Source organism: Tamandua tetradactyla, chromosome 16 (assembly GCF_023851605.1).
Source record: "Tamandua tetradactyla isolate mTamTet1 chromosome 16, mTamTet1.pri, whole genome shotgun sequence".
In the NCBI taxonomy this organism is placed as follows: Eukaryota; Metazoa; Chordata; class Mammalia; order Pilosa; family Myrmecophagidae; genus Tamandua; species Tamandua tetradactyla.
In genome coordinates, this window is record NC_135342.1 from 32,229,963 (window position 1) to 32,255,269 (window position 25,307).

A 25,307-nucleotide genomic window follows, 5' to 3' on the forward strand; every position below is an offset into this window, starting at 1 on the left:
GCTTTAGGGAAGTAGATGTGGCTAAAAAATGACAAGTGAAGGAACTTCATAATTGCAAACGTTCTGTATCTTTACTGTATCAATGTCAAGTCCTTGGTTGTCATATTACGTTACAGTTTTGCAAGATGTAACCACTGGGGGAACTCAGGTAAAAGGTACAGAGATATATCACTGCATTAAAATTTCTTATAACTACATGTGATGCTAATCTTGAAATAAAAGCTGATTAAAAAAAAAAAACTGGGTGGGCCATGATGCCTCAGCAGGCAGAGGTCTCACCTGCCATGCTGGAACCCGGGTTCGATTCCCGGTGCCTGCCCATGCAATAAAAACTAAAGGAATAAAGAAAGAGGATATGAGTTCCAAGAAACAGGGAAGCCTACCTAGACAAGGGGCCAAGGGATGCCCAGGATAAAGGCAGACATAACCCAAGATAAGCTCAATGCTACAGGTGTGGAAGGCAATAAGCTCTGCCTAGAGCAGGAGAACAAGAGGCACTGGAAGAGAGGTCTTCAGGGGAGAAGAATAGAAGTAATGGATTATCTAGAGCTTGATTTGCAAGAAAAATAATATTGATAACCTCCAGGAGGGTGTGAGAAAAACAGGCCAGAAGAATTAGAAATGAAACTAAGCAAATGAAAAACATTAAGTACTTATTAACTCCAAGAGAGCTAAATCCTCTTCTGCCTATAGTAATTCAATAAACAATGTCTAAAATAGATAAACCAAATAGTACATTTCATTTAGAACTATAAAAATAAATTATAGAAAAAACTTAAAGTGCTGATGATTTCTCCCTTAAGTGTGAACAGAGGGTGGAGAGAGGTCGAACAGGGGCTGCAATGTTTTGTTATAAGCCCTTCAGTACTATGTACCCTTTAAAATTGTGAATATTTTATTTATAAAAATAAAGATTAAATTAATAAAGAGAGAGGACACTGGTCTTTCATAACAGGGCTCACTGCTATCAACAACAACAAAAAAAACAAAATATAATACAGATACATGAACAACTTATTTTCAACAAAGGTGGAAAGACAATTCAGCAGAGAAAGGAAAATGGTGCAGAAACACTGGATGTGCAAAAAAATTAACTTTGAGCCACATGTCAAAATATGTACAAAATTAAATGAAAATGTATATAAATCTTAGGTTAGGGAAATATTTCTTATACAAAATATTAAAAGCATGATACATAAAAGGAAAAAAACTAACAAATTAGACTTCAAATTTAAAAACTTCTGCTCTTTGAAGGACGCTGCCTAGAGAACAAAAAGGCAAGCCAAAACTTTATGGAAATGAGGGAAAAAGAGCAACTTTACACTGGAAAGACCCGACAAACATGACCTTAGCCAGGTGATCAAGGTCAACATAGACAAACATAAGTCATTTTGATGGTACATGCTCTGGATATAATGTATGGTATACTGTTACCTCTGTAATCTTCATCTCAAAAAATCTCTAAACCCAGTCTAATCCTAAGAAAACATCAGTCATGTTCCAACATAGAACATTCTATGAATTAACTGAGCAGCACTCCTCAAAATTGTCAGGGTGACCAAAAATAAGTTAAGTCTGAGAAATTGCCACAGTCAAAAGGAGAGTAAGGAAACATGACAACTAAATGTACTATGGTATCCCAGACAGGAAATAGGTATTAGTCAAAAACCAAGGTAATCTATATAAACCATGGATTTTAATAATAAGGTATCAATCTTGGTTCACTAATGGAACAAATGTACAGTTACACTGTAAAGAATTTAAGATATTCAAAGGGGAAACGGGTGTGGAATATATGGAGACTCTCTGTACTATCTCCTCAATTTTTCTGTAAATCTACGAGTGTTCCTAAAAAATTAGTCTATTAAAAAGAAAAAGGTAAGCAAAAGTCTGGGAGAAAATAAATAGTGGTAAATCATGCTTTAGGACTTACATTGAAAATTTATACAGGACACTCAAAACTCAAATAATAATCAACAAAAAATTAAGAAGTGAATTAGCGACTCTTAGGAAATAAGGATGGAGATCTCAGAACAAAATAACAACCTCAAATAAAAAACTGCTCTGCAAGCTCAGCTGATCCATATTCCATATTGGGCACTACATTTTACAGCACCCAAGCTTGTGAGACAACAGGTGAATGAAAAAGACCATAAAAATAATTGAACAAATAACTCAATAATAAAAAATAAACAACCTAATTTTAAAAAGGGGCAAATGAGCTGAATTGTCAGTTCATAAAAGAAGACATACACAGTGCCCCAAGCACATGAAAAGATGCTCAAAATCAATAGTCAAGTCACACAGAATTTATTAATGGGATTTTTTACTGCACTTTTAAAAAATTTCTTTTCTTTTCTTTCTTTTTTAACATGGGCAGGCAACGGGAAATGAAGCTGGGTCTCTGGCATGGCAGGCGAGAATTCTGCCACTGAGCCACTGTCGCACCACCCTCATTTTCCATTTTGACCTTTGGATATTGCCATTGAAAATGAGGTACAGATGTTTTTTCCCTACTACTCTTTGATTCTAGGATATGAACTTTCAGAGAGTGAATTCAATTTAGGAAAGTATAGTCAATGGCTAAGCATGAGGATTGCAAAGTGAGAATGCCAGATAGTCTCAAATCTTGGCTCTAAATTTGACTAAATTTGAAATGCCGAAGTATCTATTAGTAGATGAACAGAGAAATAAACTGATTAGTCATGTTATGGTATACTATACAGCAGTGAAATAGAACATGGATGATCTCACAAACAATGCTGCATGAAAAAAGCAAGTTTTAAGAGAAATCGTACAGTATATCATTTATATAGAGCTGAAATATCTACAAACACTACTATATAGTTAGTATATTTAGGGTTACATAGGTGTGTGCTAAAAGTACAAATAAATGTGTAAGAATTATAAACACCAAGTTCAGAAGAGTGGTTACTTCTGGTAGAAGAGGAGGGGAATATGATTGCTGAGGAGCAGAGCAGTACAAAAAGATTTTCAGCTATATTGTTATGTTTTATTTATTCGGTTAGGAGATGGATACATAGGTGACGTAAAAAAAAATCGTAACTCATTAGGGAAATAAAAATTAAAACCATGAGATACCACTACATACCTACCAAATGGCCTAAAATTACAAAGACTGATCATACTAAGTGCTGACAACAATGTGAAATTCTCATGCATTGTTTGCTAGTGGGACATAACTGGTGTTTGTCAGTGGGATATAAATGGTACAACCACTTTAGAAACACTCTGGCAGTGTCTCATAGAACCAAATACACACCTACCAGCTATTCCACTCCTCGGTATTCACATGAGAGAAATCAGAATCAATACTCATACAATTAGGGAATGTTAACAGCAGGTTTGTGTAACAGTCCATCAAAAGGTGAATGGAGAAACAAACTGTGGTGCTTCAATAATATAAAGGAATGAACTACAGATACACATAATTGACACAGATGTAGCTCAAAATAATTACGCTGAAAAGAGTACACATCATACGATTCCATAAAATTCTAGAAAATGTGAAATTCTAGAAAATAACAAAAAAGAAGATCAGTGGTTGGCAGGAACAGACAATAGGGCACTATAAAGGAGCTTGAGAAAATGTTTGGGATGAAAGATGTTTTCATTTTGACAATGTATGTGTTAACACTTTAAATATGAGCATTTTTATTGTACATCAATTATACCTCAACAAAGCTGTTTTGCAAAAGATCCTTATATATTAACATGGAAAAATGCCCCCAAAATGAGAAAAAAAACATAAAATTGTAAGCATATTTAAAAAAATATATATATATATACTTATGTGTACATAAAATATGTATAGAAAATTTAGTAGATTGAAATGCTAGTGATCAATAAAAGGGAGGGGTAAGGGGTATGGTATGTATAAATTTTTTTCTGTTATCTTTTTATTTCTTTTTCTGAATTGATGCAAATGTTCTAAGAAATGATCATGCTGATGAATATGCAACTATGTGATGATATTGTGAATTACTGATTATATATGTAGAACGGAATGATCATATGTTAAGAATGTGTTTTTTTGTTATATTTTTAAAAAATTAATAAAATATGTATAGAGAAAATATAGAAAAATAAGTCTACCATTAAAAATAAAAATACAGTTCCCTCTACTAATTGATATTAGGAAGGCTTTTTACTTCTTACTATATATATTTCTGTACTGTTTGCACCTTGAATTACGAACACATATTACTCTAACTAAAAAGCTTTTAATTTTTCTTAAAACAATTATAAAATTAAAGACTATAATGATAAAATAATTTTAAAAGCTGTTTCTTTTAAAATAATTTCAATTTCACTAGTTTTCTATAATATGCTTATGATATTTTATAAGTAAACAAAAATAATCTTCTGTTTTCAAATAATTCAAAATAATGCCAGAAATCCACGCACTCAAATTAAAAGGGGATTTGTTACCTAAATCAGTACTTTTGAGCATGCTGACAAGTGCTGGCATAAGCTGAAACTCAAATGTCCTTTGGCTTCCACAGTGGCTGCAGGCTGGGAGCTCAATGACCTCTGATGAAGGACAGGTCAAAAAGAGTGGCTCTCCACTCCAGGAATACCTAAGGCAAAAAAAAACAAAGGCAACTGAATCAGAACCCACATACCACCTTGTCTCATTTCATGATCTAAGGTCATGCTCTGCAAACTTTCTTTCTGGCAGAGGACAACTTCCCAGCAGACAGAATTACCAGTAAGAATGTAAAGCACAATAGGATATACAAAGTCTTCTCAATGTTTGCATCAAAGTCTTGACAAAGGGACTAATGCCAGTGTTGAACAGGAACAAAAGTCCAGACTCAGCTCAACTACAGATTACACTGACTCAGAATCCCATACTAATGGATTTACAGAAGAAGGGAATGTCTCTGTAGAGGGTTAGTATTTACTTCAGTATCTACTGTACTACCTAAAATATCTGGCAAACAAATGTATCATAAGACATTTGAAGAAGCAAGAAAAATTCACCATAAAAAAAGTTAAAACAAGAATTATGGACAAGTTGTTGCAATTTTGAGACAAGGATTTAAGAAAATAGAATGACAGAATCAACTCAACAATATCAATAATTATATTAAAAGTAAATAGACTAGAGAATGCATAGGTAGTTGAACGGTAGAATTCTCGCCTGCTATGCAGGAGACCTGGGTTTGCTTTCTGGTCCATGCCCTTCTTCAAAAAAAAAAAAAAGTCAACAAATCATGCTGCAATAAGGGAATACTCACATGGAAAAAGAGTGAAATGTGACACTCACCATAGAGACTATAAAAAAAAAAAAGTAAATCGACTAAATACTCCAAGCAAAAAGCAAACGTTGTCAGGTAGGATAAAAAAAGGCAAGACCCAACCATCTAAGCTATTTAAGAAATGTGCTTTATATTTCAAGTCACAAATAGAATGGAAGTTAAACAGTGGAAAAAGATAAATCACACAGCTAAGAAAAGAAAGTTAGTGTGACTATATTAATATCTGACAAGATACACTTCAAAGGAAGACTATCATCAGAAATAAATAGCAACATGTCATAACTATAAACGAATCAATTAATTAGATAGTTATAACAATCCTAAATGTACATACATCATAAAACAGCACAAACAAGCATAAAGCAGAAGAACTTCTGTGAAGATGGCAGATTAGGGATTTGCAGGCCCCACTTCTCTTACAAAAACAGTGAGTGGACAGGCAGAAACTGTACCACAGGAGTACTGTACAGCATCCAGAGAAGAGCAGAACGAAGACTGAGAAACTGCGGTGAAAACTGTAAATCGCTCTGCCACGGATCCTGACACCCTTCCAATGCTGGAGGCAAACAGCTTCAGGTAGGTCTGGTCTTTGCCTGGTGGCTGCTGTGGACTGGGAAGGCTGTAGAAGTCCACCTTTCAAACAGATGGGAACATGGCCCCGTACTAATTCAGCTGCTGGCCAGCAAATTTAGAAGGCTGGGTCCCACTGCATTAGTCTGACAGCTGCAGCCACACAATTGTTTTGACCCCTTCCAGGATGAAGTCTCTGCCTAAAAGTACCCTGACTTCTTAGGGCTGCCAGGAAATAGGTTGCCGAAGAGCGCCATCTGCTGAGCAGAGCAGGAGATCACAGCTGAAATAATGGACTTTTTGGCATGGACCTCTCCCTCTTCCCAGGGGTGTTTGGAACTGGTCTGCATCCCCAGCGTGGGTCCCTGGCACTGTTTTGGCTGGAAAATACTGCCAAACCAGTGTCAAAGAGCCTTAACATAAGCCCAATCAACAAGATCTTAGCAAAGAGAGAAGCCAACCTTCAGAATAATCACAATAATCTTACCATGATAATCAGAAGCCCAGATATCAGCAAAAAAATTACAAGCCACATTAAGAAACAGGAAGATACGGTCCAGACAAGGGAACAAATCAGAGTCAAGAGATACAAAATTTGGAGCTAATCTAAGATGTTCAAAAAAGAAATTATGCACAAAGAAATTTTAAGGATATTAAGAAGACATAGAGTGAGCATAAATTTCTCTCCTAATCATTTACTGCAATTTATATTTCCATATAAAAATATGTGTATGAAACAAGCAACAAAAAAATAGATAAACAGGATCTCCATAAAACTGAATTACTACTTCCGGGTCAAGATGGCGGCTTAACAACGTACGCATTTTAGTTCGTCCTCCAGAACAACTATTAAATAACCAGAAACAGTACAGAACAGCTCCTGGGCCACGTCAGTGACCAGACACATAGCATATCCCAGTCTGGACCAGCTGGACCAGCTGTGAGCACCCCCCCGAACTGTGAGTTCCCAAAGCTGCAGTGGCCAGCGCCCCTCCCCTACAGGCCGCTTCCCAGAGGGGAAAGGAAAGGACTTTACCAGCAGCAGGGACTGGGCTGCTGTTGTGGCTGTTCCACAAATGCCAATTGTAGAACTAATTAACAAATTCTGACTACTAAAAATAGGCCCCCAGCTTAGGTGAACTTGATCAAAGCGGAGGTTGCTCATTTTTGCTCCCCTGCCAAGGGGGCAGGACAGACAGAATAAGGGGGAAAAGAAAGAAGGAAACACAGGTTTTTGTGGCTTTATATCTACAAAGGCTTGACTGCCTCTGGATACAGCAGCAGGAATTTTCAGGCTGCAACTACCCCAGGCATAGGCAGAAGTGAGCTCTTTTGGAGGCTTGTCTGGAGCCTGTGCCTTCCCAGGGGAGGGGTGAAGCCCAATTCAGGTGGAATCCCTCCATCAAGGAATTCAGACACCAGGGCTTGGTAATTTGAAGCCATTAAAACCAGCCTACAACCTCTCCTCTGTCTCCACCACGCCCCCAGCAGGGAGAGTCTGCCAAAGTTAAAGGTACCGCATCATCTTATGCTGGTGGGACCTGCAGTCAGAGAAGCACCACACACAGGGCAGGATAAGAAAAACAGAGTCCAGAGACTTCACAAGAAACTCTTTCAACCTGCTGGGTCTCACCCTCAGGGAAAACTGATGCAGGTGACTCTTTCCTCCTGATAGGAGGCCAGTTTGGTCTGGGAAAATCTGGCTGGGGTCTATAATATCTAAGTAGACCCTCCTAAGTGTGTGTGTGTATGGGGGGGGGGGAAGGCACCACACAAGCAGGGCAAGAAACAGGAAAGCAAGAACTGAAAAATTCTCCTCTGTTAAACAAAACTTAAGCTAAAGGTCCAGATAAGGTTAACGGAATGTCAAAGAACAGATAAACAACAAATTCATCCAGCAAGAAAACCCTAGATAAAAGAAGTGAAGGCAATCTCCAGAATAAACTAATTAAGGTAACTAAATGCCTAGACGCCAGCAAAAATAACAAATCACACTAGGAAAATTGAAGATATGGCCCAGTCAAAGGAACAAACCAACAATTCAAATAACATACAGGAGCTGAAACAATTAATTCCGAATGTACAAACAGACATGGAAAACCTCATCAAAAACCAAATCAATGAATTTAGGGAGGATATAAAGAAGGCAAGGAAAGAACAAAAAGAAGAAACAAAGTCTGAAAAAACAAATCACAGAACTTATGGGAATGAAAGACACAGTAGAAGAGATGAAAAAACAATGGAAACCTACAATGGTAGATTTCAAGAGACAGAACATAGGATTTCTGAATTGGAGGATGGAACATCTGACTCCGATAAGAAACAAAAACTATAGGAAAAAAATGGAAAAATATGAGCAGGGACTCAGGGAATTGAATGACAATATGAAGCGCACGAATATACGTGTTGTGGGTGTCCCAGAAGGAGAAGAAAAGGGAAAAGGAAGAGAAAAACTAATGGAGGAAACTATCACTGAAAATTTCCCAACTCTTATGAAAGACCTAAAATTACAGATCCAAGAAGTGCAGCATACCCCAAAGAGAATAGATCCAAATAGACATACTCCAAGACATTTAATAATCAGAATGTCAGAGGTCAAAGAGAAAGAGAGGATCTTGAAAGCAGCAAGAGAAAAGCAATCCATCACATACAAGGGAAGCCCAATAAGACTATGCGCAGATCTCTCAGCAGAAACCATGGAGGCGAGAAGACAGTGGGATAATATATTTAAATTATTAAAAGAGAAAAACTGCCAACCAAGAATTCTATATCCAGCAAAACTGTCCTTCAAAAATAAAGGAGAAATTAAAACACTTTCAGACAAAAATCACTGAGAGAATTTGTGACCAAGAGACCAGCTCTGCAAGAAATACTAAAGGGAACACTAGAGACAGATATGAAGACAGAAGAGAGAGGTGTGGAGAAGAGTGTAGAAAGGAAGACTATGAGTAAAGGTAAAAAGAAGGAAAATTAGATATGACATATAAAATCCAGAAGGCAAAATAGTAGAAGAAAGTACTACCCATGCAGTAATAACACTGAATGTTAATGGATAAAACTCTTCAATCAAAAGACATAGTCTGGCAGAATGGATTAAAAAACAGGACCCATCTATATGCTGTCTCTACTCAAAGGACATGAGGCCAAGGACACAAATGGACATTTGCACACCAATGTTTATAGCAGCATTATTAACAATTACCAAGAGATGGAAACAGCCAAAATATCCATCAACAGACAGTTGACTAAACAAACTGTGACATTTACATAAGATGGAATATTATGCAGCTGTAAGACAGAATAAAGCTATGAAGTATGTAACAACATGAATGGACCTTAAGGACATTATGCTGAGTGTGTTAGCCAGAAACAAAAGGACAAATACTGTATGGTCTCACTGATATAAACTGACATTAGTGAATAAACTTGGAATATTTCCTTGGTAACAGAGACCATCAGGAGATAGAAACAGGGTGAGATATTGGTAATTGGAGCTGAAGGGATACAGATAGTGCAAAAGGACTGAATATACAAACTCAGAAATGGACAGCACAATACTACCTAACTGTAAAGTAATTACGTTAAAACACTGAATGAAGCTGCATGTGAGAATGAGAGAGGGAGGAGGGCTGGGGACATAAATGAAATCAGAAAGAAAGATAGATGTTAAAGATTGAGATGGTATAATCTAGGAATGTCTAGAGAGTATAATAATAGTGAAATGTACAATGTACAAATTTTAAAAATGTTTTTGAATGAGGAAGAACAAAGGACTGTCATTATTGCAGGGTGCTGAAAATAGAGGATAACTAATACTTTAAAATGTCACATTATGTGTGAGACTAAAGCAAAAATGTTTATTTGTTACAAAATTTATATTTTGACTAGAGCATTTCCTAATATAACTTATGTAGATAGTTTGATTGAATGTCATAAGTACTTGGAATCTCAGGTAGAACATGAGTTTTTGTTGGTTTGTCCAGAGTGATGCCCCGATGAATCCTAGAGTGATTTGATCAGTGACTGGAAAAGCCCCCTTCGGGGAATGGTGAGAGTGGGGAGAAATTCAACTTCCCCAAGTTGAATTCTTGATATTCTCACAAGCAGTGTGGACAACCAAAGCTATAGGCAGAGCTGCCAGTCTTGGGGTTTGTTCATATGAAAACCCCACAAAGGATAGGTCAAGTCTACTTAAAATTTAGGCCTGGGGGTCACCCCCAAGAGAGCCTCTTTTGTTGCTCAGATGTGGCCTCTCTCTCCAGCCAACATGACGAGCAGTCTCACCACCCTCCCCCTCTCTGTGTGGGACATGACTCCCAGGGGTGTGGATCTTCCTGGCAATGTGGGACAGAGATCCTGGAATGAGCTGAGACTCAGCATCAAGGGACTGAGGAAAACCCTAGAATGAGCTGAGAATTAACATAAAGGGATTGAGAGAACCTTCTCGACCAAAGTGGGAAGAGTGAAATGAGACTAAGTGTCAATGGCTGAGAGAGTCCAAACAGAGTTGAGAGGTTATCCTGGAGGTTATTCTTATGCATTAAGTAAATATCACCTTGTTGTTCAAGATGTAGCAGAGAGGCTGGAAGGAACTGCCTGAAAACATGGAGCTGTGTTCCAGTAGCCATGTTTCTTGATGATGCTTGAACAATGATATAGCTTTGAACAATGTGACTGTGTGATTGTGAAAACCTTGTGTCTGATGCTCCTTTTATCTACCATATCAACAGAAGAGTAGAACATATGGAATAAAAATAAATAATAGGGGGAACAAAAGTTAAAATAAATTTAGTTTGAAATGCTAGTGGTAAATGAAAGCGAAGGGCAAGGAGTATGGTATGTATTATCTTTTTTTTTTCTCTGTTATCATTTTATTTCTTTTTCTGTTGTCTTTTTATTTATTTTTCTAAATCGATGCAAATGTTCTAAGAAATGATGAATATGCAACTATGTGATGATATTAAGAATTACTGATTGTATATGTAGAATGGAATGAAATCTTAATGTTTTCTTTGTTAATTTTTTTTAATTAATAAAAAAAGTTAAAAAACAAAAAACAAAAAACAGGACCCATCTATATGCTGTCTCTACTCAAAGGATACGAGGCCAAGGACACAAATGGACATTTATACATCAATGTTTATAGCAGCATTATTAACAATTACCAAGAGATGGAAACAGCCAAAATGTCCATCAACAGACAGCTGGCTAAACAAACTGTGACATTTACATAAGATGGAATATTATGCAGCTGTTAAGACAGAATAAAGTTATGAAGTATGTAACAACATGAATGGACCTTAAGGACATTATGCTGAGTGTGATTAGCCAGAAATAAAAGGACAAGTACTGTATGGTCTCACTGATATAAACTGACATTAGTGAATAAACTTGGAATATTTCATTGGTAACAGAGACCATCAGGAGATAGAAATAGGGTAAGATATTGGGTAATTGGAGCTGAAGGGATACAGATTGTGTAACAGGACTGAATATAAAAACTCAGAAATGGATAGCACAATATTACCTAACTGTAATACAATTATGTTAAAACACTGAATGAAGCTGCATATGAGAATGATAGAGGGAGGAGGGCTGGGGCATAAATGAAATCACAAAGAAAGATAGACGATAAAGATTGAGATGGTGTAATCTAGGAATGCCTGGAGTGTATAGTGATAGTGACTAAATGTACAAATTTAAAAATGTTTTTGCATGAAGAAGAACAAAAGAATGTCATTACTGCAGTGTGCTGAAAATAGATGGTACTTAATATTTTAAATTTTTCAACTAATGTGTGAGACTAAAGCAAAAAATGTTTATTTGGTACAAATCTATACTTTGACTAGCGCATCTCCTAATATAACTTAGGTAGATAGTTGATTGTACACCTTAAGTACATGGAACTTTGGGTAAGACATGAGATTTTGTTGGTTTGTCCAGGTGATGCCCTGATGAATCCCAGAGTGATTTGATCAGTGAGTGGAAAAGTATTTGCAAAGTCCCCTTCGGGGAATGGTGAGAACAGGGGAAAACTCAACTTTCCCAAGTTGAATTCTTGATATTCTCACAAGCAGTGTGAACAACCAAAGCTATAGGCTGAGCCCCTAGTCTTGGGGTTTGTTCATATGAAACTTAACCCCACAGGGGATAGGTCAAGGCTACTTAAAATTAAGCCTAAGAGTCACCCCCAAGAGAGCCTCTTTTGTTGCTCAGATGTGGTCTCTCTCTCCAGCCAACACAACAAGCAATCTCACCACCCTCCCCCTGTCTATGTGGGACATGACTCCCAGGGGTGTGAATCTTCCTGGACAGAAATCCCGGAATGAGCTGAGATTCAGCATCAAAGGATTGAGAAAAACTCTACAATGAGCTGAGACCCAGCATCAAGGGATTGAGAAAACCTTCTCGACCAAAAGGGGGAAGAGTGAAATGAGACAAAGTGTCAATGGCTGAAAGAGTCCAAACAGAGTTGAGAGGTTATCCTGGAGGTTATTCTTATGCATTAAGTAGATATCACCTTGTTGTTCAAGATGTAGCAGAGAGGCTGGAGGGAACTGCCTGAAAATGTAGAGCTGTGTTCCAGTAGCCATATTTCTTGATGTTGATTGAACAATGATATAGCTTTCACAATGTGACTGTGTGATTGTGACAACCTTGTGTCTGATGCTCCTTTTATCTACCATGTAAACAGACAAGTAGAACATATGGAATAAAAATAAATAATAGGGGGAACAAATGTTAAAAAAAAAACAAAACTGAATTACTTCTGTGCTTTTAAGGACTTTGTCAAAGGGGGAATGGGCACCCGACTCAATGGGAGAAAATATTTGGAAACCACATCTTTACCTAGGATTTGATATCCAGAATATACAAAGAAATTGTACAACTCAACAATAAAAAGACAAATAGGGTGGTGCAATGGTGACTCTGGCAGAATTCTCACCTGCCATACCAGAGACTCGAGTTTGAGGCAAAAAAAAAAAAAAGACTAACAACCCAACATAAAAATGGGCAAAAGATATGAATAGACATTTTTCCAAAATGGAAAAACAAATACTCATCTTCATTAGCTATTAGGGAAATGAAAATCAAAATCACAATCATTTCACTCTTATTAGAATGGACATACTAAACAACAGGAGACTACAGGTAGTGTGGGACAGAATGTGGAGAAAGAGGAATACTTATTCACTGATGGTGGGAATGTAAAATGATATAGCTGCTGTGGAAGATGATATGACAGTTCCTCAGAAAACTAAGTAGAGAGCTGTCCTATGATCCAGCAATCCCACAACTTGGTGTATACCCAGAAGAAATGAATGCAGGAATGCAAACAGACATTTGCACACCAATGCTTATAGCAGCATTATTCACAATTCCCAAAAGACAAAAACAACCCAAGATTCCATCAACCGATGAATGGATAAAAAAAATGTGGTATACACATGTGATGGAATATTATTCATCAGAAAGAAGGAATGAAGTCCTGAAGCATGCAATAACATGGATGAACCTTGAGGACATTATGTTGAGTAAAAGAAGTCAGACACAAAAGGACAAATATTATACATTTCATTAATATGAACTAATTATGTGAATTCATAGATGATACATGAATTACCAATATAGGTTAACCAGGAAATAGAATGGGGGTAGAGAATGGGGAGCTGAATTGTGCAGAATTTCTAATTAGACTGATTGTAAATGTTTAGAAATGGATAGAGGTGATGGTAGCACAACATTGTGAATAACAGTTAACAGTGCTGATAGTTTGCCAATGTGGTTGATAGGGGAAGTTTAGAGTCATACCTGTCTCCAGAAGGAATGCCAGAGGTTAAAGCATGGGACTGTATAACACAGCAAAACTTGTGGTGGACAATGACTGTGATTAACAGTACAAATATAAAAAATTTCTTCCATGAACTATAACAAATGTATGAAACTACTACCAAGGAGTTAATAACTGAGCAGTATAAGTGGGAAAAAAAACGCACCTATTGCAAACTACAGACTATAGTTAACAGTAATAACTTAATACTCTTTCATCAACAGTAACAAACGTACCACACCAATGCTAGGGATCAATGATGGGGGGAAAAGGGGATAGAACATTTTGAGTTTTCTCTCTCTTTTTTTTTGAAGTAATGAAAATGTTCTAAAATTGATTGTGGTGATGAATATACAACCATGTGATGATACTGTGAGCCAATGACTGCATACTTTGAATGGACTGTATGGTGTATGAATGTATCTCAATAAAATTACATTTAACAGTGGGGAGAGAGTTAAGAAATAGATGCGCCTAGGGAAGTCACAGTGACTCTGAAGGGCAAGGATTATACTGACCCAGAAACCATGGAGGTGAGAAGGCAGTGGTAGGATACATTTAAGATACTGAAAGAGGAAAACTGCCAGCCAAGTTGCTTTAGTCAGCAAACAGCTTGGCTGTTTCTTAAAAAGTTAAACCCATATAAAACATGTAAACCAGCAATTCTAATTCTAGATTACCCAAGGAAAATGAAAGCACAAGTCCACGTAAAGATTTGCAAACCAATGGTCACAGCAAGTTGATTTATAACAGTCAAATTCAAAAGGTGAATGGGATAAACAAATTATAGCATGTCTATACAATGGACTATTACTTGGCAATAAATGGTAATGAAATAGTAATATATACAAGGATGAATCTCAAAAGAATTATGCCGAGTGAAACTGGATCCCCAAAACAGAGTACATCCTAGATGACTCCAGCTATATGAATTTACAGAAAATGCAATAATGTATAGTGACAGAAAGTAGATCAATGGTTGCCTAGGGACAAGGGGTGAGGGAATACAGAAGAGGCAGGAGAGAGAATTTACAAAGGAGTGCAAGCAAATTTCTGGGGGTGACATGTTTTCTTAATTATAGTGAATATTTCATATTATATACATATGTCAAAACTTATCAAATAGAACATTTTAAAGATGTTCAATAAAGCTGTTTAAAAAAAGATCAGGACAAAAAAAACTTTTGAAAGGTGCAAAAAAGATATACACACGTTTAGATAAAAAGATGTAAATATATGCTTCATAAAGAAGATAAACAGATGGCAAAAAAGCACATGAAAACATGCTCAACATCACTAGCTACTAAGGAAATGCAAAACCATGAGATATTGCTACCATTTAATAGAACTGCTAAAGTTTAAAAATGACTGATAAGTTCTTAAACCACCACCAGGCTTTTCTCACTGTCATTCTGTATTCAGTGTACTCTAATATTTGCAGATGTAGTTCTTATATCATCTTATTCCTATTTTAATCTTGACTATTGTTTTATGATCCATTTGTTGGATTCCCTATTTTGGGCACCAATTATCCTTATAATATCTTTGTCAGTCCTTCAGAGATGTCATCTACTCTCTGATTGTTTTGTCTGTTTTAATGCATTTCACTGGATGTCTCAAGTATTTCCTCTGTATCAGCACTTTGATACTTACCCAAGTCTACTTTGTTCCTCATAATCTAAATTCATGAGATATATAATGGCATTTGTTGTGTGGCTTAGCTTCATAAGCAATTCATCTTTGACATAAAGATAAGGAGGTTATCTCATTTATTTCCTCAACTTTGAGCTCGTTTTACTGAATTCATTTTCTAATGAAGTGCTTCTATATCCTCAAGTATCTGTTGGGAATCATGTATTCTTTGGATGTTTTATTCCATACTCGTTTCTTCAGCTCATTTCTCTGTGTGCTATTCATTTCTTTAATTTTACCGACCACAGGAAGATCCCGTGGGTCCCGTGCCATTTTTCATCTACCTCACACTTGTACAGGGCACCTCCATTTAGACCTTTCGTTTGCTCTGAAATGGTGTGCAGAGTTCTCACTGATTTCCTGATAATCCCATATATGAGATTTCCCCTCTCCAAGGGTATTTTCCATTTCCTCTACCTTCCTGAAGGTGAGGAAATGGATGGGGCAATGTCCTACTGAGACTAGATATAATATTTACTGGAATATCTGAGCTCCTTTTGAGCTACCTTGTAAGTCTTGATTGTTGAGGAGATCCCACACTAGTGGAGAGAAGTTGCCCTTGACCTCCTTATCTTTATTCTAATTCATCATGGAACCTTGCAACTTTTGCTTCTACGAGGTAAACCCTGATTTCTACACCACCACCCCATCACACCACAGTCTACCTGACAGCTAGTTTCATTATTGCCCACATCATAAGATGAGGATTCTACTTCTGTTTGCTTCTTTCCAGATTCAAGACTATTAATCAAAATTCTCAGGATTTTCTAGACTAATCAGTATATCTTGGGGAGGTGAGACAAGAGGTCCACAGAATTAGAATTTGCAATAAACCACACCTGAAAATTCTATGCCTTGCTCTGTGAAGGGTAAATGAATTACATAAATCAGCACAGGTGCAGCTCTCAGAACTGTATTGGACATTTACCAATAACTATACTCTGGGCTGCTACTTTAAGTTTTATTAAGTCCCTTTCTTTATTTCTATATTGACAGAAGGGATTTTTAAAAAAATATTTTTATTGGCAAATCTTCACACACACATACATTCCACACATGGTGTACAATCAGTGGCTCACAATATCATCACATTATTGTGTATTCATCATCATGATCTTTTTTTTGCATCACTAGAAGGGATTTTTATTTCTTTAATTTTTGTTTATTTGTTTTAGCTGATTTTTTAGATTCATTGTGTTAGGCATTAGGGGAGAAAAATGTTTGATCTCATCCCACCCATTTTATCTGGACCCAGTTTTACAAGTTTTCACTACATGGCTGACTATTCTTATAAATTATATCTGCTGGGTACATCACCTCCTCTGAGGCCTCCCTGGCCCCCCCCTACCAAAAATAGCTCTGTTTTAATTTTCTTATAGCACTTATCACTTCCAGAAATCATACATGCCTGTTTATTTTCAATCTCCTCCACTAGAAGGTAAAATTAGGAGAACAGAGTTTATTTCTGTCATACCCTGCTGTATCCTCAGCACCTATAGCTAAAGTGAACGACATGAAGAATAAACCCAATAAATATTTTTGGATGAATCATACTTTAGTTTGCTAAAGTGCTGAAATGCAACGTATCAGAAACGGGCTGGCTTTTAACAATGAAGACGACTTAGCTTACAAGCTTACAGTTTTCAGGCTGTGAAAATGTCCAAATCAAGGCACCATCAAGACGACACCTGGACTCTTATCATACAGCAAGGCACAAGGCTATGAAAATGCCCAAATCAAGGTACCAACAGATGATGCCTTCTCCCCGATGCCAGGCTACAAACAATCTTGGAATCCTCTGTCACATGGCAAAGCACATGATATGTTTGCTGGTCTTTTTCTCCTATGTTTTGTTGCTTTTGGCTTCTAGATCTCCATCTGTGTGGCTTTCTTTCTCAGCTTCTGTGTCTTTCTCTCTGTATTTCATCCCTTTATAAAGGACTACAGTAAAAGGATTAAGACCCACCTAGGGAATGCCTCAACTGAAATAACCTAATCAAAAGTCCCACCCATAGTCAGTAGCTCGATATTACAAACAGAGTTTTGGAGGTTATTCTTACACATTATACAGATAACCCTTTTTAGCTGATGGTGTATCAGAGTGGCTAGAGGGAAGTACCTGAAACTGTTGAACTGTATTCCAGTAGCCTTGATTCTTGAAGATTACTGTATAACTATAAAAGCTGTATAGTGACTATGTGATTATGTGATTGTGATAATATGACTATGTGATTGTGAAAACCTTGTGTCTGGTATTTCTTTTATCCAGGGTATAGATGCATGAGAAAAAAATATTTTTTAAAAAGTCCCACCCACAGGAATGGATTAGCTTTAAGAACAAGATCTTCTGGGGAAGCCTCCAAACCATGGACATATTTTATCTCCCTGCTTCCTAAATCCTCCCGACCACCTGTAAAATGGTTCATTTTACTGAGAAGAAAAAGAAGGCAAATTTCTTTGCCCAAGGACAGGTGTTCTAATGCCAAGACCAAGGATCTTTTCCATCCCTACTTTGTCTGCAAAGGAGTTAGCACTATCAAAGATTTAAGTACCCACTATATATAGGCCACTGTACTTCGCACAAGAGTTATTACTGTCCTCACACACAAGGAATTTACACAAATCGGATAAATCAATAAACCCTTACCCTGAAATCACAGGCAATCCATAAACTTGCAAATACCAGTAAGAGATCCCACAGATCCCTGCTTCCCCAAAAGGCAACCTGGTGGACTTCAGACAACAGCCAGTGCTTATATATGTTTTACAGAGTATTTTCACTCATCATCTCATTTATTTCTCATAGAAGTCCCATTAACATCATGGAAATAACCAAACTTACTTGTCAGTTACACTACTTTGCTCTAATGCTTCTCTAGAAGAACACATCAACAGAAACGCACTTTAAAAGAGAAGCAAGGCAAATAAGTATATAAACTGCGTTCTACCTATTAACTAACATAACTCTGGTAAACATATATAAGCAAGATAGGACAAGACTTCTGCTACAGTTTATGGATGATGACCCCAATATAACTCAACTGACAAAAAAAAAACTTACTCAAAAGTCTGTAACAGGTATGAATAGAGATGATTCCTAAATGTAGGAGAAAATGCTCATAATAAGAAAGGAGCAAAGTAAAATTATACCAAAATGCCCTTTTCTGTCATAGATACAATCTCTAAGGAGGTCAATTAGTTGCAATCAATCAAAATTAAAACTGCATATTTCCTTTAGCTTTACTATGCCACCTCAGGGAACATATCCTACAGATACACTTGCAGGCATACAAAATGTAGGTTCATGTTACACCAAAATCAGGAGCCACAAAAAGAAAAAGAAAAAAAAAACAGATAAACTGGACTTCATTAAAATGAAAAGCTTTTACTCAACAAAGGACATTATCCAAGGAAGTGTAAAAACAATGAAATGGGAGAAAATATTTGGGAACCATATATCTGATATTTGATGAAGTTTTATTATGTAGAATATACAAAAAAGCTCATACAATCCAACAACAAAAAGAGATCGCAATCAAAAAATGGGCACAGTTCTTGAACAGATAATTCTCTAAAGATACACAAATGGCCAACTTAGCATATGAAAAAAAGTTCAACATCATTAGCCATTAGGGAAATGCAAATCAAAACCAAAATGAGATCACACTTCACACCCACAAGAATGGCTATTATTAAAAAATGGAAAATAAAAAGTGTTGACGAGGATGTGGAGAAATAAGAATGCTCATCCATTGTTGATGGGAATATAAACGGGGCAGCCACTGTGGATAGTTTGGAAACAGAATTACTATATGAGCCGGCAATCCCACTTCTAGGTATATACTCAACAGAATTGAAAGCAGGGATTCAAATAGTTATTCACAGGGCAATGTTCATAGAAGCAGTATTCACAATAGCCAAAAGAAATTCAAGCGTCCATTAACCAGTGGATGGGTAAACAAAATGTGATATATACACACGATGGAGTATTATTTAGGCATAAAAAGGACTGAAGACCAGATACATGCTATGACATGGATGAACCATGAAGAAAACATATTGAGAGAAATAAGGCTGAAACAAAAGGCAAATACTGTATTATCTCAATTATATGAAATATCTAAAATATGCAAAGTCATATAGATAGAAGGACGATGACAGGGTACCAGAGGTGGGGAGGGGGATGAAGAAGGGGGAATGCTTATGGGTACAGAGTTTCTGTTTGGGATGAAGGAAAAGTTTTGGCAATGAATGGGTGTTAACTGTAGCACAACACTGTGAATGTAATTAAAGCCACTGAAGTATATGCTTGAAAGTAGTTAAGATGGGAAATTAAAAACAAAACAAAACAAAAGGGTGGGTAACAGCAGCTCAGTGGCAGAGCTCTCTCCTGCCATGTTAAAGACTCAGGTTCGGTTCCTGGTGCCGGACCATGTAAAAAGAAAAAGAGACATTTTTTGTTGTACATATGTAACCACATTAAAAACTAAAAAAAGAGAGAGAGAAACTAAGTGGCTATAAGAGAAAAACAACTAAAATGCAAAACGTGAGCCTGGGCTGCATCTAATGGAGGAGAAAATACCCCAAAACACATTATGGGAACGTTTGAAAAAATCAGAATATAGGCTATAAACTTCATATTAATGTTAAATTTCTTGAACTTGATAATTACACTTAAGGTGGTTGCATAAGTGAATATCCTTATGCTTTGGAAAAGTATATGAGAGTATTAAGTATTTAAACAGCATAATGTATACAATCTACTCTCAAATGTTTAAAAAATAGATAGATAGCCATACAAATAGAGAGAATGGTATGGCAAATGTAGCAAAATGTTAAAATTGGTAGATCTGGGTATCTGGGTAGGGGAATGTGACAGTTTTAAACTGTTATATACTGTAGAAGCCAAGAGTTTAAAGCAAGACCTACAGAATTTGTTGCAAGCTGCTGGCCTCGGGATGGCAGCGGTAAACTGTGGAGATTGTTATGTAGAGCAGTCTGGGAGGAAGAGAATGTTTACCCAAAACAGTTATGTTAAGTATGAAGAACACTGTGAGATAAGAATCTTGCTCCCTCAGGAAATGCCTGCATATCTATTGACATCCTGTGGTATATAACTAAGATCTGGTTGAGAATAAAGTTGTCTGAAGTCTGTCTGAAGTAAACTCAAGCTTCAACCCCCCTGAGCCCGTCTGTGTCTTTCTTTCTTTCTTTCTTCCTTTCTTTTCTTTCTCATCATTCCTTAATATCCTTCGAGCTCCGTTTCTACAGGAAGCAACAATATACCCCAGAAGGCCAGGTTCTTTAATCCTTATTCAATATTGCTGGGTGGGATCATTTTTATTGTTTCTATGGAGCTGTGACCCACCCAATTGTGAGTGGTACCTTTAGATTAGGTGGTTTCCATGGAGATGTGTCTCCACCCTTTCAAGGTGGAGTTGCCCATTAGAACACTTTAAGAGGGAACTATTTTGGAAAAAGCGTGAGAGCTCACACACCTTTGGAGATGCAGAAAGAAAGCACACTCTGTCCCTAGGAAGCCATTTCAAAAAGTCGCTATGTGCCTTCCCAGCTGAGAGACAGACGCCGAACTTTATCACCCCTTTCTCTGGAGTTAGGGTATTTTTATCTGGATGCCTTAGTTTGGACATTTCTATGGCATTAGAACTGTAAACCTGCAACTTAATAAATTTCCTTTTTAAAAGCCACTCCATTTCTGGTATATTGCATTCTGGCAGCTTCAGAAAACTAAGATGGGGGTATACTGGGGTTCTCCGTATGAATTTTGGCTTATTTTTGCAACAGTCCAGTAAGTCTGAAATTACTTCAAATTAAAAAGTTAAAAAAAAAGGTTCAATTAGCATTATCTGCAATAGTAAAAATCTGGAAACAATCTTGAATGTGAGGGGTTGATTAAATATATTATACAGACACTACACTATTATAAAACTTTTCTGTTTTTAATAAAGCTCTCAATTTACTGAAAAGATATAGTACTCCAAGATATAATATGGAGTTAAAAAAAGCAAGACAGAATATATCTAGAATGCTTACTTGAGTGTAATAAAAAAAAAGGGAAAAGTAATATATAATAATATCTGCTTCCACATGCATAAAGAAACTATGGAAGTATGCCCAAGAGTTACTTCAAAGGACTTGCTCAGATGTGTCCTCTCTCTCTCTCTCTAAGCCTAATTCTGCAAGTAAAATCAGTACCCTCCCCACTATGTGGGGCATGACATCCAGGTGTTACAACATGGGATAGAACTCCCAGGGATGAGCTTGGCTCTGGTACTATGGGATAGACAATGTCTTCCTGACAAAATGGGGGTTATCAGTGGCTGAGACAGTTCAATTAGAGTTGAGAGGATATTCTGGAGGCTACTCTTACGCAAGCTTCAGCTAGATACTGCTGTTTATCATGGTTTGCCAAACCCCAACCAAAACCATTCCTGCCAACCCTAAAGAACATTTAGGGCTCTGTTGGAGATTCTACAAAGGTTCCATGCAAGATGATTACTTTCCAGAATCCTACAACTTGCAGATAGGTTCCTAGGCCAGATAAGTCCTGAAACCCAGAGGGGCTAGCCTCTCCAGCACATCAACTAGTTCTATCCCCCCTATTCCCCATTAACAACAGCCCCTTCCAACATGAAAAAGTTAAAATTGGCATAGCCCAAATACCCCTAAAGAGTAGGAGAAAGATCAAAGAAGAAGGTAGAGTTATAACAGGGAAGATGGAATGTAACAAATGATTGCTGAATCATTATATTGATAATTCTTTTAGTCTCTAGTTGGAGCAGCTAGAAGGCAAAACCTAAAATAATGGAACTATAACCCATACCAAACTCTGAAATCTGTTCTATAACTAATTGTTGCAGTGTGCTTTGAAATTTATTGCTTTTTTGTATATATATGTTATTTTTTCACAATTAAAAAAAAACAACAGTACCCATTTCCCCATAACCTCACAAACACTACAACGATCCACATTTTCAGTCTTGGCCAAAAAGGAAGGCCAAAAGAATTAACATTTTATTGTTTTTATTCTCACTTTTATTACTACTGAGTTAATCTTTTTGATCAATTCAATTATGTAATTACTTATAGAATACAATACAATTATCTCTTCTGTATTAAATATACTTGAATAACACAGTAAAAAAAATTGGTATGCATGGAGTTATGGATTTGCAATATAGCTTTAATGAATAAATACCAAGGAGGCAGAATAACAAAAACAAAAAAAGCAACTATGGAAGGACACACAAATTAACATTAGTGGTTACCTGAACAGATTGTGGATGGCTGGGAACAAATTATTTCACCAATTTATACATACATATGTATATATTTTTATATTATAAATTTATTACTTATTCAAAATTTAATTTTAAAAAAGCAAAAAAAAAGTTTTAATAATATAGGAAAACTGTCAATACCAATGAATGTGTACTGGAAAGCAGAAAAATTAACGAATATTCTAGATCCCAACTATGATTTTAAAAATACATATACCTAAAAATTATGTGATGTTAATACACTAAAATCTTAGTGGTGTTTTTCTCTTCATGTGGGAATGCTGTAGATTTCAATGTTCTCATTATGCTTTACTGTGTTTTCCAAAATCATGTGCATTATTTTTATAATGAAGAAAAACGATAAAAGAAAATGTGCCACCTTTACCTTAAAATCTGTTCCGGACAAGCTGCAATTCTCTTCATGAATTTGTAAAACATCTTATCCCCACTTTTAATTACGGTCTTCTCATATTTTTCATCACTATCACTAGAAAGACTAAGAGAAACAGAAAATATTTTAGAGTTCTACATCCAGAGAAGTATAATATACAGAAGAGTAAGATAATTTTTTTCAAAAAATATATTTTTTCAAACTAAATTTATTTTAACATTTGTTCTCCCTATTATTTATTTTTGTTACATATGTTCTACTCATCTGTTGATATGGTAGATAAAAGGAGCATCAGACACAAGGTTTTCACTATCACAGAGTCACACTGTGAAAGCTATATCATTGTTCAATCATCATCAAGAAACATGGCTACTGGAACACAGCTCTACATTTTCAGGCAGTTCCCTGCAGCCTCTCCACTACATCTTGAATAACAAGGTGATATCTACTTAATGTGTAAGAATAACCTCCAGGATAACCTCTCGACTCTGTTTGGAATCTCTCAGCCATTGACACTTAGTCTCATTTCATTCTTCCCCCTTTTGGTCGAGCAGTTTCTCTCAATAGAGAGATTATTTTATCAAAGATATACTAGCACACAATTTATATATTTAAAAATTTTAACAATTTCTAAGGAAAGCAGTACTGCTTCCTCAACCTCCTCCCAAGTCCTGTCCCCCAGCCATTTTCAATTCTGGGGTAATTATTACAATTTAAAAAGTCACTGTGCCAAATATCCCTAAAGAGTGGGAGAAAGACCAAAGGTGATGGTGAGTTATGCAGAGAAGGTAGGGTTTAATAAATGAGTATGATTGTTGACTCATTAGATCTGTATTTCTTTTAGTCTCCAGTATCTTAGAGCAACTAGAAGAAAAAACCTGAAGTTGTGGAATTGTAACCCATACCAAATTCTGAAATCTGTTCTACTAATTGTTGTTCTGTGCTTCGAAATTTATTGCTTTTTTGTATACATGTTATTTTTCACAAAAAAGAAAAAAAAATCATAGGCCAAATGCTTTTTCTCTTCATTTTAGATTATTTTCAAACAGAAACACCTATTCATGCACTGTACTTTCACATTATTCTGAAAAAGCCTAAAAAAATAAAATAACCTAGTAAAAATCAGGTAATCTCTTCAAATATCCTGTTTTAATAGCAAAAATGAATCCTTACTTTGATATATAAAGCCTTTCAACATCAATTATCTTGAAACCATCTGATGTGGTAGATAACAGAGATATTATTATTATAGGTGAGAAGTGAGGTTTGGGAAGGTAAATGGTAGTATGAGCTCAGGCCTAGACTTCCAGAACCAATTCTTGAGCTATAGCCAAGAGTCAATAAACAAATGCTGTTTTTCTAACTCACCTACACATTTTTTTTCTTTTAGTGAAAAGAAAATAAAGAAGATAGTCAACACATCTTCTATGAATTCTTGGCATCCCTTACTTCTGTTATTTGTTCATTTTCTTCAAGGTACTAATAAATACAGCAGTGTTTCCAAACTAACACAAGGGTGGCTGGTAAGAAAATTCCTTTGTTTCTGTCTCCCTGTTCATCCATGATGAGGAAGCAAAAAGGGCCTGCATACACAGGGCCAGCCTGAAAGGTTTCTCTAAGAACTGGGGTACTGAAGTAAAACCAAGGGCACCTACTGTGGCAACTTCATAACTAAGTCACCTCTCAACATCAATAGGACAAATTCTCACCTTTGGGAAAGCAACTGTTCCATGTCAATTCCTTCTCTCTGTTGATACTCTCTCAGAAGGCTGTGGGCATGATCTAGGTTGACAAAGTCTGCGTAATCATCCTCTTCCATGACACAGATGTAATAAGGCAGGAAATGTGGTCCCACAGTGGGCAAGGCCAGTCTTTCCTCAGGAGGTGTGGGATGAGCAGCACCTGAGACAGCATTCTGCAGGCTGAGGTCTTGGAGCTGGGCAATGCAATCTGCATCTTTGGCACTGTTAGAATAATTTCTAAAACCTAAGGTAATCTGTGGTGGAGATGTCTCCTCACTGTCACTTCCCCAGTCGTCTGCACCTTCACACCAATCCTCTGCAGCAAGGCCATTTTCATGTTTCTGCAAGAACATCCAATGAATGAAGTCCTAGCACACTTGGGCAATCTCATCAATTCTGTCAGTTTCAACTACCCATCTTTCCACCAGCCCCTTTTCCTCTGGCACACTCTGATTCATGCCCCTGGATCCCATTTACTCAGATTATGTTAAAGCT

The 25,307-nt window shown here is 36.6% G+C and overlaps 1 protein-coding gene across 1 annotated transcript in view; it reads right to left on the reverse strand.

Moving 5' to 3' along the window:
• PDCD2L (programmed cell death 2 like) overlaps window positions 1-25,307 on the reverse strand; it is a 51,337-nt gene that overhangs the window by 4,570 nt on the left and 21,460 nt on the right. Inside the window, exons 4-6 of the mRNA XM_077132203.1 lie at window positions 24,780-25,153; window positions 23,065-23,175; window positions 4,453-4,601 (exon numbers count right to left, since the gene is read on the reverse strand). Of these exons, the coding sequence (XP_076988318.1) occupies window positions 4,453-4,601; window positions 23,065-23,175; window positions 24,780-25,153 (634 nt within the window). The remainder of the gene's footprint in view (window positions 1-4,452; window positions 4,602-23,064; window positions 23,176-24,779; window positions 25,154-25,307) is intronic.